General features: G+C 42.1%; 1 protein-coding gene across 2 annotated transcripts in view; it reads left to right on the top strand.

The window, feature by feature from the left end:
- Nucleotides 1–18,387, top strand: part of itgbl1 (integrin, beta-like 1) — a 39,993-nt gene that overhangs the window by 15,165 nt on the left and 6,441 nt on the right. For both annotated transcript variants that reach the window (XM_061089250.1, XM_061089249.1), the window contains exons 5-9: nucleotides 328–468; nucleotides 3,486–3,626; nucleotides 5,090–5,236; nucleotides 13,477–13,593; nucleotides 17,653–17,799. In XM_061089250.1, the coding sequence (XP_060945233.1) occupies nucleotides 328–468; nucleotides 3,486–3,626; nucleotides 5,090–5,236; nucleotides 13,477–13,593; nucleotides 17,653–17,799 (693 nt within the window). The remainder of the gene's footprint in view (nucleotides 1–327; nucleotides 469–3,485; nucleotides 3,627–5,089; nucleotides 5,237–13,476; nucleotides 13,594–17,652; nucleotides 17,800–18,387) is intronic.

The raw sequence follows: 18,387 nt of genomic DNA, 5'->3' as shown, positions 1-18,387 counted from the left end.
CCTCTACAATTAAACTGGCGATGATGCTAAATCTTTGCCTGAGAGAATTTAACTTTTTCCCCATCCATAATTTAATTTGGGAAATCTAATTGGGTTTTCTTATCTGGCCTTTCAGAGAAATGCATAATTTATCTTGATTTTTCAATTTTCTCAAGCAAGACTAATAAACTCCTGCATGGATTGTTTTTTGTAAAACATTAGAAATCATTGGGTTAGCCAAAAAGTATTTGTCCAATTTTGTTGTTGTTTTTTATAATCTAATGTTGATCCATACCACCGACAGTGGAACTGATCAATTGTTGCCTGTGCATTCTGATCTGCTTCCAGGCCATGGCCAGTGTTACTGTGGAAACTGTTACTGTGCTGCCGGTTGGCATGGAGACAAATGTGAATTCCAGTGTGATATCAGCCCATGGGAAAGCAAACGGCAATGCACATCTCCAGATGGCAAAATCTGCAGCAACAGAGGTCTGTTTACCTGCTTCAAACCAGTATACAGAAATGTGCACTTGCTATGGATGTGTTTAAATGATCTGTCCTTATATATCAATGAAACACAAGATAAAGTATACACAAGATATAATATATACAGACAATATTAATATCAATGGAATTGTTTGGAAACAGGAAACAATCATTCATTATCTGTTTTCTATGATAAGCAAGGGCAGGAAAGACGCCATGTCGAAAGAAACAATTACAAAAAAGAGGAATTCAATTGATAACCCATTGTTCTTTGTCTGTTGTAGTTTCCAACATGATGTTGCAGAAAAGTATTTTGTGATAATGTTTGTCTTTGTTTTAGTTATACGTCAATTTTTTAAAGATTCTTTTCATCCTGTTGTCTTAGGATAGTTTATTTTTTAGATACTTTAAAGACTTTGTATTATAAAACCTCAACCAATGGTGCAGCACTGGCATATACACTTTCAGAGACACACTTGGAATAAGGTATTTGTTTGAAGATGTTAAATAACCTGCATAATTGCACAGCAGAGGCAATCACAAAAGAGACTGTTAATCAAAGGGCTTATCTGCCGTTAGAAAAACTCTTTACTAATTTAAATGTCAGATTGAAAAGGAGTGGGATGTGTGGTTTCCTCCTGGGTGTGAAATATTATTTTAGATGTAGAGCCTGCTGATTGAAGTTGTTTAATAAGTTTGACAGGATAATCCCAGTTCAGTGTGTGACGGCCACATGTTGGCACGGTCGCTTTGAAACTGAACATGAAGACGGGGATGAAGAGAAAAAAAGAGAGCGATACAGAGGAAACGACCACAGAACCGAGTAGACTGTTTAAAAACCAAAAATCCTTTAGGCCTATGCAAATTCCACTGAAAGGTTGGTGGACAGGCAGTCGTGGAAATAGCTTCACTATCCTATTGCTCAAGTGATCCTGGGGGATTTCAGCAAAGCTCTCCAAAATTAATTACAGTAGACCAGCAGAGGGCCGGCTAAGTGGCGAGGCCAAACGGTGGGTTACGTGGACGGAGCTTCGTTGCTGAGCTGCAGTTTATAGTTAAGTGCACAGCTGATGCAGCGTGAACCACCATCGTCTGTGTTCCTGGTGTAAGAGCCCATTGTGTTGCTCTTCAGCTTAGAAAAGGTCAGGCAAAGTGCAGCCCTGAGAAAAGAACAAAGGTACAGTTAGATAAAGGAACATATTTCAAAATACATATTGTTACGGGTTTTGGCTGAACACCCGTTTTTCTTCTTCACCTGGCTTGACAGGGTTTTCCGATCAGAAGGAGCCCACTTGTTATCACTCTAATTCCTTATTGATTCCTTTATAGATCCCCTTTGATTCAGTGTTGGTCGGTGGAAAAAGGTGCACATTCAGGTTACAAAACATTAATTCAATTTCTCTTCTCTCTGTGTTCAGCTAACCAAACAGTTTCATTGATAAGACCAAACATATACAACGCAAACAGGTTTTAAAGCATTTGAATCCTTAATATTTCTGGTGAAATCACACAGACTACCATTTGAAAATTGATTTGAAAACAGAAAATATACAAATTTGCTCTGAAAATATTTACATCCTTCTACCTGAAATAATAATGTAATAATTTGAATTTATTTAACTAAAAAACTCGCGCTCATTAGCGCCACGGGCGCTAATGATAATGACATTAATTATGTCTCTCAAGGTAACTGTTGAATATGGAAAATATGGCGCACCTGTTCTGTAAACTGTAAAGAACAGCTGCTGTCAATGTATGTTTAAGTACATTTAAGTCAGATCACAGTTCTACATTATTACATCACACTATATTTTCGCCTTTGCTCCCAGATCGGTAAAATGTGCCAACATCTGCCAACACCCAATTGGTTCTGATTACAATGAAAACAATGAAAACAATTCCCAGTTCCCATCCCCGCCTTAAACGCAAATCATTTTGCTCTGAATTAATGGTCCTTTAAAGCACTGTGAAGATCATATCCGGGGATTATAGGCAATGGATCAGGGAGGAGGATTTCACAATAGAGGGCTGATTTGATTTCATCTCCACGTATAGATGTGGAGATGTGAAGGGTTTGTTATTAGACGGTAAAAATGTCATCCCTTTCTCTCTCCTTTGGTTCGCTCAAACGCAACCTTTATCTCCCGCTCGCTGTCTGAAATGAATGGGTGAGTGATTTGGCTGACAGTACCCGATAGATAACTGTGTTTCATTCCGGCAAATTGTCAAGCCCCTCCGTCTGGTGGGTTCACCTAGCCTCCTCCGTTCGGCTAATAATACACTAACTGGCATGCTGTCAAAATGATAACATCTGCTGGAGGCGAAATACGTGCATCTATTTATTCTTGATCACAACAATTCGACTCCGAGAGAATACGGTTGTGTGATGCACACAGAGAAAAAAAAACATTTCCCCCTTTCCGGGACTGTGGTTAAAAATAAAGATGTACTCACTGAAAATGTATGGAACATTTTGAACAGTAACTATAGCCCAGGTGTCGTAATCTGCGCTGAAGCTCAGCTGTGACATTTGTGACAGACATGAAGGTGCACGGCATCTAAAGATCCAGGGCCTCAGGGCTATGAGGTGGCGAGGGAGAACGAGCCCAGTGCCAGGGGCCAGACACGCGCCAGCCGCAGCCCTCAGACTTGCCAGCTGGCTCTGCCCCCCTGGGGTTCCCCGTGCTCTGTCGCTGCTGATAAGAGAAAATGGGATTTCCGCTGGCTGCAGCTCAGCCGATGCCATGGCTGAGATGTTAAACAAACGAGAAAAATAGAGACAGATACACAGATAAAGGATGGGAAAAAAATGAGTCAGAAGGAGACAGATTATTTATCCTGCTGAAAGAGAAAAAACATTTTGTCCCTTCCCGAACTACATCCATCAAAGATGTTGGAGACAATGAGTTGGACTTTGCTTCTCATGTGTTTGCTTGTTATTCTCCCAGTTAAATACACATTGTGCTGCTACAGTGTATAATTACCACAATTCACCATGTGTGCTTGTGTGCCTGTGTTAGGGACCTGTGTGTGTGGCGAGTGTACCTGTCATGACGTAGATCCCTCTGGCGACTGGGGAGACATTCATGGAGACACCTGCGAGTGCGACGAGAGGAACTGTCATGCGACTTATGACCGATACACGGATGACTTCTGCTCAGGTCAGCATTCTACTATTGGATAAAAAAAACAAAACAAATCATAATACTAAGTTTTACAGATTGTGAACAGAAATACAATGATTAGCTTAGTAGTCAAGAGTAAGATAAGAAGATCAATACCACTCATATCTATGAGTTAAATGAAAAGCTGGAGCCAGAAGAGCTACAGGTGGAATACGATTGGATACAGGTTCTGTCCAACAGGTATAAAAGTGCAACGCTCATAATTTGATAGTATGAATATGCTGAATATACTCACATACAATGGGTGGGGCCTATCCAAAGTCCTCTCAAAGGCCAATCTGCAGCTTAAGACCAGGCTCCTACCTGCATGAATGGGGAGAGAGCTGGGAAATGAAAACTTCATGTGTCACCAGTCAACGCTGATGAAAATTAAAAAAAAAACATGCACTTGCCCTCAATTACAGTCTAAGACGTGACATCATCTTCTGCTGCTGTCGCCCATCAGCCTCAGGGTTTCTCTTGTTGTGCATTCTAAGAAGCTTTTTTCTCACCACAGTTGTAAAGACTGAATGCAAAGGCCTCTTTTTGCATTGCACTGCTGACACATGATTGGCTGGTTGGATAACTTCATGAAGAAGGACAGGGGTTGTTAAGAAAGAGTAGGCAAACTTCTCCGGCTCCAGCTTCTCCTTTATCTTCTGTCCAGACGTGAGAGCAGAGCCTTCATATTCTCATCCATCCCTCAGGAAGAAAGTGAATAAGTGTATTTCTGCAAAATGTCAAACAATTTCTTTAAGAGAAGGCCGGGTAGTGCTTTGCAATGTGCAGGCGTATACAAGTGTATAGTAAGTGTTTTTGCCTTTCACCTAGCAAAGTGTTTTTGGATTGTGAAATGACCCTTTCACTGCTTCTCTAAAGAAGTAATAAGCTAAATATGATGGATGCTAACACTGTGCACACCATACATTAAACAGATCATTTCTACCCCAGTGGATTTATCCTAGCATTGTTGGATATACACGGCCAAAAGAGATTTGGTGCAAATATTGCTTAAATTGTTTATAGTTTGTGAGATGTAGACTAAGTTTGCACATGTTGATGTTTTAAAATCAAATTTTTCAGGCTTTCTCCACCCGTCTCTCTGTCTTTCTTGTGCTCTCTCTCTCTCTCTCTCTCTCTCTTACTCTTTCTCTCTCTTTTTCCGTCCAATCCTGGTCAAATCGATGCTAGTAATCCAGCAGCTTAGAGAAGCAGGAGTCTGTTCGGCCAGGATACTCAATTCCCCCCCATCCTCTCACTTTGCCACGTACCTACCCCTTGTTAGTTGTTCTTCCTCACTCGCTCCTCTCTTCCACTCCCTCCCTCTTTCCCAACAGCTTATATTAGCCCGTTTTTCTCTCTCCACCCTGCTTGCTGCACCCTTTTCACTTCCCCCCTGTGCAAAGCCACTGATTTCGTTTCCCCTCATGTCCTCCAACTGCTCTCCTTGTCCTCGGCAGGTCAGGGCCAGTGTAATTGTGGCAGGTGCGACTGCAAGGAGGGATGGTCGGGCAGGAAGTGCGAGCATCCCCTGTCCTGCTCCCTGTCTCTGGAGAGCAGTCTGAGGAAGTGTCGGGGATCGTCCAATCTGCCCTGCTTCGGACGAGGTACCTGGTCTTCCCACTTGATCCAGTTGCCATGGTTACTGCAGCAGACCTGTGCTCTTGCTCTCACCTCTTGGTGCAATACAGGCCGTTTCTGGGCCACCTCCTAATGCATCTGTGAGGACTCAAGGTTGCACAATGTGATCGTATTGTTAACTAAGCCAAGAGGTGAACAGCAACCACTTGGTGCATTTGCGTCCTACCTATCATATATATGCATTAATGTATGTGTGTGTTATTTGTGTTGTTTTCTATAGGTTTTGTGTTCCGTGACGTGCACTTTTGATCATGTTTATATACAGTGTAAATGTGCATGTTCCTGTGTGTGAGATGAAGGAGGGACTGTTTGCTAAAAACGAGGAACAGTTCTCTCTGTAGAACAAGCTGTGGGTCGATGTGTCTAGATTTATTACAGCGCGCTGAATCCTTCATTAGTGGCCCCTCTGATACAGAGGAAGCTTGTTTTCTTGGAGCCTGCGAACCCTCGGCTTAATCCTGATATACACTGAAACCTGTGCTAATAAAACAAAGGTCCTGGTTGTTCTTGTCCCAGTCATGCACCCTTGAGCCTATTGATCGATGACAGAAGGGTGAGAGTAGGAGTATAGAGTCAAGTTTTAGTCTACATTGCTAGCTATGTTGTATTTGCATCCAGTGTGTGCATGTTGAACTTTGCATACTGCAGTTAATACATTGAATGGGTGAGTGAATACATTTCAACACAGTAAGAACTTGGTTTTAAATCTATGTCAATCCATACAATTCAATATTTATGACTAAATAAGCAAAGTTTGGAGAGAATTATAAAGAGGTAAACGCCTTAGAAATCTTCCTCATGAGGATTGTGTGAGTGTGGTTTGATCAGGTTTGATTGCCAGGAGCTGACTGGTTAGATAATCAAACAACCTGACCTGACTCTCCTCTGTTTCTGACTCATAAATTGCCAAATTATTGGCACACAGATACATGACATGTTCTTACAGCAGCAGGCAAAGCTCAAGCGAAAAAAACACAGAGATAATTCCCCTTCATTAAAATTACCAAAACTATTTTTACATTTTAGCAGAAATTTGCTGATGACAAGGTCAGATGAAGGTTGTAGTCTGATCCACGAATGAATTCGGACAGTTGGTTAAGGCTGTTTCATAATGGAATGGGGCCAAAATATTTTGTCCAGATGCTACATGTGTGTCAACTAAGAGCTTCATTTCCATCCATTCATCCTCCATTCGACCATTATCTGGAACGCTTATCCATTTGAGGGTCGTGGGAAGGCTAGAGCCAATCCCGGCTCACATTAGGCAAGAGGCTGGGTCATCACTGAAAGGGTCGCCAGTGTTTCACAGGAGAAACATAGGAAACAACCATTTGGTAAACTCAGAGTCTCCAACTTACCAAACCCCGATGTGCATGTCAGACTGTGGGAGGAAGCCGGGGCACCAAGAGAAAAAACCCACAAAAAAACAAGGAGAACATTGAAGCTCCACACAGCTCAAATCCCCCTGGAGAAGAAATGTCCCCTGCTTGTATTTAGCATCTGTTACCAAAGACTTTGTTGATACAGATGTCTACCATTATGTGGATAGAATATGGAGGTCCTTAGCAGGGCCTTAGAAAAACCTTGAATGAAACACAAAGGGGTTGGAGACTGCAGGCGTATGACTGACCTACAAACTGACTTTTTATTTTGTAGGAGAAATTAGATGTTCACTAACGGGCCAACTTTTTCACCATGAGAATCAGAAGTGATGAAAGCCTTGCAAGTGGTTTGCTTTTCCAATCAAATGTTGGAGGTATTCATGAAATCTGAACATGACAATATCAATCACCTCCTGTGCAGCTCTCTTGAAATGACTCTAGTCCCAAATGTATAAACTTGCCTGACAACAAAAAAAACAAAACCAACAAGACAATACAGCTTTTCCAGATTCAAGATTCAAGAGTTCATTGTAATATACGATTACATTAAGCAATCGCTTGAAATTAAATGCTTCGGTCACAGGCTCTCTTATAGCAATGATCAGAATATTACAAGCAGAAAAGTAAAATAAGATAAAATAGAATATTAAAACTTAAAATAGAAAATAAGATATACATATCTAAAATATATAAATACACCTAAAGACAAAAAGAAAAACAATAGTGCAAGTGTGTGCAATAGTGCAAATATGCTAAGGTGCAGAGTTAGTGAAATTATGACAGATTGGAGGAGTTTAAAAGTCTTAAAAGATTCATGCCAAATATCCATTCAGAGTTAACAATGCACAATGGTAATTTTTTGCATTGTCCTCAAACTGAGTGACAACCTGCATTGTTCCAAAAACATGCTTTGGACATTTGTTAATAAATTACCCCTTCTTGCAGTGCACCCTTCAGAGAATTCCAATGAATCTCTTGTATCTGTATTTCACTGTGATGCAGCAGAGGTAATCAATCAGCCGCTCAGTTAAGCCATTGTTCAGTGTAGCATACTTCCACTCCATTCCTTTTTTTCTTCCGTTAACATCGTTCTGGGGAAGACCTGGCAGAGCTTAGTTACCTCAGGGAGTAAGGACGATGAGAAGAGCTGCAATAAAGTCTCCGGTATTCTTTGCAGGTCTCACTGTGATTCAACGTATATTCCAAGGACAAAACCTGCTTGGTTTCAGGGCTCCACACTTTTTTTTTATCAGGGGTTAATGTGAAGCATTGATTTCCTGTTTCATTTGACTGTGGAGGAAATCACTGGGGAGCCCACAACCTTTCAACCGCTGCTTTGTTCCAAACCAGAAGAGAGGATATGTGGACTGTGGCCTACTGTCAGCTTTTACATAGGCCATTAATATTCCCCACACCCCATTGCTGAGATAGCCGCAGATTAGATCGGGCACCTGAAACCACAGAACTCCTACCACAGAGACAATTACATTTACAAGTCAACATCACCTTTGGCCAATGATAGAGCAATATAAGAATGGGCCTCAGAATAGAACCAAATTGGCGTCCTTTGAATGCATCGACTATTCATTGCATATTGTCTCTTTACCGCAACATACTTTGTGGCCTCAAACCAATTGCGCAGCAACAGGGCTGAGCAAGCTTGGCGACCCCCCCCCACCCCCACCTAATGAAACCGCAAAGATTAACTTGTGCCGAGAGAGTTAATTAGCTTTAATTCCTCCAGCAGTACCTTTAAATTATCTCCAACTGCTGCAACCAAATGAAACTTTAAATTACCCTGTGCAATAGAACAATTAATGGGATTCATAAATTCCTCCTTTAAAAAAATTGCGTGTTCGCTCAGGACCACTTCAAGGTGTACATGTGCACCACCGACACAATATTTGTCCAAGCATATGTCTCAATTAATCAATTCTAACCTGGATTTGTAGTGTTAAATAAATAAAAAACATTATTCCAAATAATCTGAATTTCTTTAGACCAACTATTTTTGCCTAAATCATGTTGAAGGCATTGTCTGTGGGTAGTTAATTCATTCTGTCAGCTCCACCTGCTTCTCCTCTATTGTCCGGCTTACATATTTGTGTTGAAGTAGACAGAGGATGCAGTAATAAACAGAAAGGGACAGTGAGTGCATGCATACCTGAGTGTTTAGGATGGTACATTTGTGCATGTGTGTTTTTATTCACACAAATCCCCTTTGCAGAGGACGCCCGTTTGATTTTGTGTTTGATATAAATCACAGAAGTCGGGAAAGCATATTCTAAAGAGAGAAGGTCTGTTGCAGCCACAGTGAGGGGAGACAGGAAGTAAGACGGGAGGGCAAGAGAGAAAGAGAGAGAAAGCGAAGGAGGCAGACGTAGAAAATCACTTTGGCATGGATGAATGCGGCTGGTGCGGATGGCAGCTTGAGCGGAAAAGCCTTGAAATTTGAAACAACAGCTTCAGAGCTTTTCTTCCTGAGGGTCGGAGGCAAGACGCTGGTGGATAGCACATTCTTTACACTCTGGTATTTCCTCAAGGAAACACCTGCTTTCAACATCTTTCTGCTGATTCTGGAATTCCTTTCCCTACTCGCTGCAGAGCAGCCTGTGATACACATTAACTGTGTGATAGTCAGTATTTAAACGCAAATACCTTTTGCATTACCCGACTACGAATGGAAAGACTGGGGATTTATTATTGGGCTTCCAATTTTTTACAATAAAATCTCAAAAGAACATGACAAGCATGAAAGAACATCATACGTGAGACAGCAGAGACCCAGTGAAATGGGAGTAAGAATGTCTACAGCTTCAATAATGAGGCAGATAGTTGAGGGAAATGGTCAAAATGAGGCCGGGGTATTATTTTAAAAGCTATTTTTTCCTACCGCAGTTTGGGTGGTAAAAATTGTTTAAACATGAGACACAGCTCAGCAGAAGGAGGAGGTTATGTTTTCATTACCTTTTGTTTCTTTGTTTGATTTTCAGCAGGATTTCTCAGAAACCACTACGCCGATTTCCATTACGCTTTTTGGACTGGTGGGGCATGAACCAAGAAATAAACCAATATACTTTAGAGCAGATCTGGATAAGCGGGTGGATATGGGAGTATTTTTGCATCCGTCAAGAAGGATATATTTTCAACCATCTTTTGGCTTGTTTGTTGATTTGTCCCCGTAATTACGCAAAAAGTCCTGATTTTGCACCAAACTCGGTGGAGGGATTGGGCATTGGAGAGGGGAAAAAATTGAATTTTATTTTGTTGCAAATCTTGTCTGGTTTTCTTTGCCACTTTCCTCAAGACGGAAGACGGAATTTTTTAGGGAATAATTTATGGACCTTGATGTAAAGAATAAGAGATATTTAGAACTGAAATGTAAATTGTGTCCAGTGCTTGTTAAGACTAGAAAAGGTTACATTTACACACAGAGAGTTGGAGCTGTCCACTTGTGATGGGGTCACCCTTGATGCATGCTGCCAGGTGAACAGGGCCTGTGTTAGTTTCACAGCTCTGTGGTGAGAGGAGAGTCACAGCTGGGGTTGTGTTTATGCCGATCAAGTGAGGCACCGACTTTGGTGATGATTTTGTCACAAGAATGGGCATGAAGTTCCACTTTACTGAAAATGTGACAAAAACTGTCTGGTTTTTTGCTACTGCAGAATGTAGGATAGCTCTTCCCTTAAAAAAAAGTCCCTTAAGCCATGATCTGCAGTCTGCAATTATAATTTGAAACTCTGTGGAACTACATAAATTTGACTCGAGTGGAAACTTGCATTTAATCCTAAGACATGTCAGCTGGCTGTAAAATATGAAATACACCACCTTATGTACTTTTGAGCACAGACTCTAAGCTATTCAACAGAAACTAAAAGTCAATGCATTGCCAAACACAAGGCGTACAGGAGGTTTTCTATGTTCCAAGAATCCGAACAGCATTTACAATAGAAAATCTATAATATAAAAAAGAAATATATATCATATAACCATTAATCGCTCAACCTCAAAAAAGAATTTATAACTATTCAATTAGTGTAATATTTGCACATGCAAACAAACTCAAACATGGCTTTAATCCGAAAATATTTGTTAAGAAAACTTTGAGAGAAATTCAACTCAGAAACAGACTACTATGTAACTATGTTTGGTGGTTTCACTCTGCGTCTTTTAGAAAAGAGAAGCTGCCTTCCCCTCTCCTCCCTGCCCCTTCGCAAACTGACCCAACCACTTAAATAGTCGTCTGTTTACTAATGTTTTCATCCAGCCCATTTTACAATGACTATGATTGAACTAATATTAGTGAAGAAGGATGTAGTATGCTACATTGTCTGCCCGGAGTGTGTTCCTGCAGTGGTTCTCAGTGTTGTTCAAACTCTTCTCAGACCAGTTTCTTCTACTGTGACGTTGTGCACATTAAACAGGATGACAGACATCAACAAGCACAACACACACACACACGTACACACTGATGTGGACCGTTTGACAACCGCAGAGATAATCAATAAGGCACGGTGTTATGACATCACTGGTTGCTAGGGTAACTGCCTCCCCAGAGCAGAGGAGCAGGGGAGAGGTGGCTCTCTCCGTCTCTGTGTGTGTGTGTGTGTGCAGTCATGAGAAGTGACAGTGATGTGACATGGACAACATATTAGATGAGGCTGTCAGTCAAGTGGCTGCCTCATAAATTCCTGTTCCTGTTTTATTTATTGAGCCTAATTCTCCTCAGTGAGTCATCAAAAGATAAAAGCGTGCCTGCACAACAACATTCTGGATGTGTATTAGTTGTTATTTAGTGGCACTAAACATAAAATGCACCCTGCAGGGAAACAAACAGGGAAAACATTCAGAGTGGATAATGATTTTTGCAAAAGGGACTAGCCCGCTCGATAAAAAACAGGGGGACAGAGAAAGACTCACACTCACAATGCTGTGTTTTAAACCATCTGTCTTCACTGAGCTGGGAAATTCCCTTTGTGCAATTCTTTTTCGTGGTGGCACGGTGGCAGCTCACCTGTTCTTAGCCCTTCAGGGCGCCTGCAGTATTTGTGAAGAGGAATGTTTAAAAAGATGTCTAACTGTGTGCGTTCTCTTTCATAAAACAAAGGGCAGACAAGACAAATGCACATTTCATGGTAATGCCTCATACGTTATTCTTAAGCTGTGTTTGAGAAAGTAGACGTAGGTTGGGCTGGAACACATTTCAGCCCCCAGCTGTGAATTATTACCTGCGCCAAGAAGGTTATGTTTTTACCCCCAGTCCAATAGTTTGTTTGGTTGGTTGGTTTGTTTGTCAGGATTACAACAAAAAAATACTGAACAGATTTCTGACAAAACATGGTGGAAGAATTGGGCTTCTGCCAGAAATTTACCAATTTGTATTGCTTTTTTTAACATTATACGACATACAACATTTTCACATGTTTAACATTTGATGGCTGTTAATAAAAAAAAAACTCAGATGAACTGACATCTACTTGTGTGCAATCTGGTGTGGATCCCCAATACCCCAAATCTGACTTTCTGTTGTCCTGATGTCATTGAGGAGCTCCTTTCACCATTTGGGAGCCAGGACAGCAAACAGTCATGATTTTGTTGACTGGTTAGCTCGCAGCGAGGTAGCAACAAGCATATTAGCAGATGCAGAGCGGAGTGGACGGGCTGGGGTGTATGGTTTGACCATGTCCTGGATGTAGGCTGGACCCGATCTGTTCACAGCACGGTCCGCCACAACTAGTGTTTTGAAACGGATGCGGGAAGCCACTGGTAACCAGTGAAGGGAGCGGACGAGCGGAGTAGTGTGAGAGAACTTGGTTAAAGACCAGTCGAACTGCTGAATTGTGGATGAGCTGCAGAGGTCGGATGGCACTAGCAGGTAGACCAGCCAGGAGGGAGTTACAGTAGTCAAGGCGTGAGATGACCAGGGCCTGGACCAGAACCTGAACCACCTTCTGAGTGAGAAGCGGGGCGTATTCTCCTGATGTTGTGCAGCATGAATCAACAGGAACATGTTGTTGCAGTAATGTTGGCAGTGAGGGAGAGTTGATTGTCGAGTGTCACATCAGGTTCCTAGCAGTCTGGGTGGGGGCTACCTCTGATTTTTCAAAGGTGATAGGCAGGTCATGGGTGGGAGAGCCTCTTCCTGGAAGGAAAAGTAGTTCAGTCTTGTCAAGGTTGATTTTCAGGTGGTGTGCAGACATCCACTGAGAGATGTCAGTCAGACAGGCAGAGATTCGTGCTGCCGCCTGTGTTTCAGATTGGGGAAAGGAGAGGATTAGTTGGGTGTCATCAGCATAGCTATGGTAGGAAAAGCCATGTGAGTGAAGGATAATGTGACTCAGAGCAGCCTGGATAAATGATCAGGTATCCTGCACACCTCCAATCATAGTTCAGCAGAGATGATGTAAGTCTAATGAGTTTAACCATTAGCCAGCAATGCTCATTTAGTAAGTTTCCCTGTGGCCCACTCCACTGGCATCTCACTGATTGAAGAGGGAAAGGAGTATCTGGAAGTGTGTGTGTGTGTGTGTGTGTGTGTGTGTGTGTGTGTGTAGCCTATATTAGTGTTTAGCAGAGTAAGTGATTTACATATACAATTTCACCATGTGTCTGGCAGGAATGTCGTCAGGCAGATTGTTTTCTGCTTAAAATCACTTGTTGAACTCATCTGCTGCAGGCATGCAAATCACTCTCCCGTCTTAGATACTCGGGATGACGTGAGACACTGAAAGAAACATCGCGACTATTCCATTGGACAACTTCTAAAAAACAGCTCGGCTATGAAACCCTGCTTGGAAGTGAGAAAATATGTGTGTGTTTTGTAGGTCAGTGTCAGTGTGGACAGTGTACCTGTCATCCACCTGGGGACAGTCGTGTTCATGGCAAAAACTGTGAGTGTGACGACCGTCAGTGCGAGGACATCAGTGGAGAGGTCTGTGGAGGTAAGAGCGCACGCATGCACACACACACACACACACACACACACACACACACACACACACACACACACACACACACACACACACACACACAAACAACAAGGAACAGAGGGAACAGACAGTACTTGATAGACACTGCAAACAATTTTGGGCTATTGCATCCATAATATAATATTTTTCTGTCTCATGGAAAGAACAAATCCAAAAAACATGTTGAAATGTTTTTGTTCCTACATATTGTCTATTGGCATCTATTTGAATCCATATCTTCAGAGGCTGTTTTGTCAAAATACTATTTTTCTCCTTCACTGAGCTGTGAATCGACATCTCCTACATTTTAAAGGTTTGTTCATATATCATTCATAGCCTGATTTATATCATATTTTATTCCTAAAAACATGGCAAAAAGTCATTTTTTTATGGCGGTTAACAGTATATTCTGATTTATGAGGTGATCAAAAGAGTTACCCAGAATGACTCCTGTAAATCCCCCTGGCTCTACTATGGCAACAAGATGAAAGAAGAATTTTAAACTTGACTTTATATTTAATATACAGTTTTCTGTTTTGAAAATCCACATTTAAAAGCACATAATTACATATTGCACATCTATTTTGCACATGTATTTTAACTTTTTAGTCAAATTACAGTCGCTAACACCAGAAGACTGGGTTTATAACTTCTACTGCAGCCAGCCCCCTGTGGGCGATCGCTCGCTTTGGTTTCACTTTTGGGGAGCAGTCATTTTGTCCATCTTTATACACAGTCCCTTTGTAAGCTATGAATCCAGTGGACACATACACCACTCTGATATTTCTGTTGGAGGAAAAACAAAAGACAAACACAGTGCAGACTATCTTACACCTCTGAAACATCACTTAGGAGCAGTTTTCTCCACAGGTGTGTCAAGCAGTGGGTGGACATTCTGATGTTTATTTCACTCCTGTCACGTTTAAATCCTCAAACGGTTTCCCTGCTTATTCTTAAACTGACAGGAAATCTGTCTGTTCCTTTCTCTCAGCCGCTGTGTGTCAGTACCTCCCTCCGAGTGGGGCTTTCTACTGTTGTTTTGGGGGCTGTGGCATTTTTGTATCAGTGGTGCATTGCAGCATCTGAGGGTAAATTCCTGCTATAAAAGGGGGATGCAGTATTTATGTGAATGGATTACTGAGGCTCATTGTGCGCTGGGCCATCCAGAGACAATTCTTCATGAGGCTTCTCGTCTGAGCACCGAACACCAACACAGACGAACAAACACACAGACGAACACACACACAGACGAACACACACACACTGACACACACTGACACACAGAGGCCGGTGGAAGTTATTGGGCGTTATGAGGAACTGAGAGAGATAAGGTAGAAAGAGAGTTGTGTGGTGAGGGAGCTGTAAGAAACTCCCTGATCCAGGGAACAGTGAGTGCCCCTGGATGTTTGAGCCTCGCTGCAGACCGAGTAGAGAAGTGATAAATGACACATAATTCAGTCTTTCAGTGTTAATCAGCTTGTCCGTCAGCTCAGTCCACATTTGGCACTCGAGTGTTTTCTCCACACAGAAAAACCGAGGAGAGAGAGCAGCTAAATTATCCACCACACAAGGCTTAAAAGGTGAATTCATAGTTTCTGAGGCCACAACGGTCCTCGGGTCATAAATGTCTTCATGCACCGCTGGGTATCTACAGACCCCAGTGTGCACGTCCATGTGCAGCCCATCATTTCACTCCTGAATACAAATACCCAACAGTTTTATATGAGGCCATTTGTCAACAGCAGAATAACAAAAGCAATGTTAGAATTTTTAATTCTTGACTGCAAACACTTTCCATGTCGTTCCCTATTTTAATGCATTACCTTCATGTATAACTATTAAATGGATGGTATAGATTTTTTAAAATATGTATATGGACTCCCTCATGAAGCAGGTAATGGTGTGATTTTTTACCGAGGAGGGAATGTTTTCATTTGTTTCTTTGTTTGACCCCCAGCAGGATTACTCACTAAACTAAACCATTTAAATTCTGGAGTGGATCCAGATAAACTTTCTTTAACATGACGAGATAGGACGCCAGCCTTGTGGAGGTACACACGCTGTGACCTTCTAGTTTTTATTTTCAGCTGCAATGTTTTGTCGCTTCAGAAGTCTCTAGTATTCGGATCGGCGCAAACATGAATGGATGGATTTGAGAAGTTGCAATTTCCAAGTTTCAGAAGTTCTGTAGTTTTACAGTTTTCTTTGAGAACCTTCACATGAGTGAGAGGATGAGGGGTTGGATGAGGGGTTGAAGTTTTTTTTTAAGGAGGTCTGAACCAATATTTCAGTCAGGGGTCCCAACTGAGGGGCTTCAAAACCCACAGTTTGAGATAAACGAGAACTTTTATAAACCGTCAATCATGCAAAGCTACTCTGGAGGAGTATTAAAACATAGATTGGTCCCCATTAAGTTGGGAGGGATGCTCTCTGCACACTGTATAGATGTTTGCTGGATCAAACACCTGGTTCACCACCACCTCCTCCACACTGTAGTCCATGTCTAAACGCTGCAGCACAGCCTCCTGCTCTGTGAATGGCAGGTGCAGGCTAATTGAATGAGGGCCAGGTTGCCTTTCCTCCAAAGCAATTAACCGCTCTCCCAGGCCGGCTGATTGAGGCAGCCATGCACGGCTTGCCGAAGCTGCCACTCCAATCCTTTCATAACCTCCCACCACAACCACAGCCACCACACTCACACCTGTCTGCAGATCCATATGCCACATTCATAAGAAATCAGACAGCACCACACAGAAAGTGAGGCTAAGGGTTGGACACTGGTGAGCTTCAAAGGTATAGAGCATCAGATTTAATAAATATATATGAGACTAACATTTTTTTTTTCACAGGAAAGCCAAAGCCAATGGAGCCATGTTTCATTAAATATACATCTTGAAATCAATAAGTGTTAAACTACATTGATGATGATTACCTTCTTAAGGAGGGAATGTTTTCTTCAAAGTTTTCATTAGGAAGTAGGATCATACAAAAACTATCGGATGAATTTTCATAAAACTTGCCGTATGGTTCAGGGAAAACCTCCAGGATTTTATTTTCTCACTTTCTTTAATGTTGTGAAATTAGGGTTAGATCCAGTGAATTTCAATATGACTTCATAAAGAGACTGTTGGGCCTTGGTGGAGGTATGCGCCTTTCTTAATGCCATTCTAGTTTAATGTTTATTTACATGGATGTACAAACTACATCTTACACACCAGCACTACATGTCATTATTGAATAGTTTTGTTGAATTAATGCTCTGACAAGCTTTAAATCAGTATAATAATCTCCAGTTTAAATCAATTCACATGTGTATCTCTGAACGTGTGACAAGGTGCTGATTTGCAGCAAACAGAATCAAAACTGCTGTTGGAGCGGATCAATACACCTCCTTCATCAAACACTCCAGCAGCACAGTATGGATTTGTGTTATGAAAATGATGGGAAAATCCTCTGCTAATTACCATCGCTTCAATCTGGCCTCTGTTCCCAGATGTGAACACGATTGATCAATCCATGATGCAAAAACTCGTCTATGTACAAGGGTCCTGCAGGAGATGAAGGGCGACAGGAGTGTTGCAGTGTTCAAACCACTCAGCTTCTGAGGCACCATCGCACCAAACTCCCTCTTTTAACCAATAAAGCGTCCCTGGTTTCCTGAGTGGGTGTGTTTGTTTTTTGTCTGCCTGCGCCTTTCCATGGTTTTCATCTCTTCCTCTGAAGTGCCGGGGAGATTAATTCAGGACAGGACACGACCAGCGATGACAGTTTCTTTCATGTCCCATGTTCCATAAGCCGGCTGCATCGCTCTCATCTTCTCCGCAGCTCTGTCTCCTTGTAGCGCCCATTACTGTCAAGGTTCAACGTCTGCACTGTCAACTCCTGGCGTTCGTGTGCCATCTTTTCGCTCCGCACACGCATTCCCCCTTTGACTTTTATTTTAACTGAATCTTTCGTCTTTAAATTTGCTCATGGGCCTGCTCCATATTCTGTCTCCTTTTAAATGAAGGCCCTTCTGCCCTCCGCCGCCAGGTCACGGTTACTGTTCGTGTGGACGCTGCATCTGCAAGGACGGCTGGTTCGGGAAGCTGTGCCTGTTCTCCAGGTCTTGTGACATGAGCGACGACCAGAGCAAAGAGCTGTGTGAGACGTCAGACGGAGTCATGTGCAGTGGAAAAGGTGAATGACATGTTTTTGTATCATTAATTAAGATACATTTTTTTATTATCCCACACACGCACAGACATGCACAGGCACACTCATGCAAGGGGAAATTTAACCTCTGCTTTTAACCCATCTGGTGCAGGACACACAGAGTAGTGGGCAGCCGTGTACTGCGCCCGGCGAGCAGATGTTGGGGGAGTAAGGTGCCTTGCTCAGGGGCACTAGACAGGGTAGGGAGAATCCTCTTGGATTTTTGGACAGATCAATCCAGGTTCGTCTTTTTGTTTTTTCTCCGTGGAGTCGAACCAGAGACGAACCAGAGACCTTTTCTGCCCATAGTCCAAGTTTCTGCCACTAGTCCACCGCCTCTCCCGGTCATATGTTGCTATGTACAAGTTTTCATGAAAGTCATAAAAATAGATAATAATAATAATCTAATATCCTACCTGTTTTATTAAGAAAACGTGATGATATATACAATTATGGGGTTAACAGACATTCAATAAACTGCCTGGATATTATTTGAAACAGATTGTCGCAGCAGCAGAAGCCTCCTTCAGCAAATCATTTCAAAACCTCTCCTGAGAGCCGTCCACCCTAACA

The sequence above is a fragment of the Limanda limanda genome, chromosome 16 (assembly GCF_963576545.1).
Source record: "Limanda limanda chromosome 16, fLimLim1.1, whole genome shotgun sequence".
Classification (NCBI taxonomy): Eukaryota; Metazoa; Chordata; class Actinopteri; order Pleuronectiformes; family Pleuronectidae; genus Limanda; species Limanda limanda.
The sequence above is the reverse complement of the archived record's forward strand: the minus strand, read 5'-3'. Positions and strand labels throughout refer to the sequence as shown.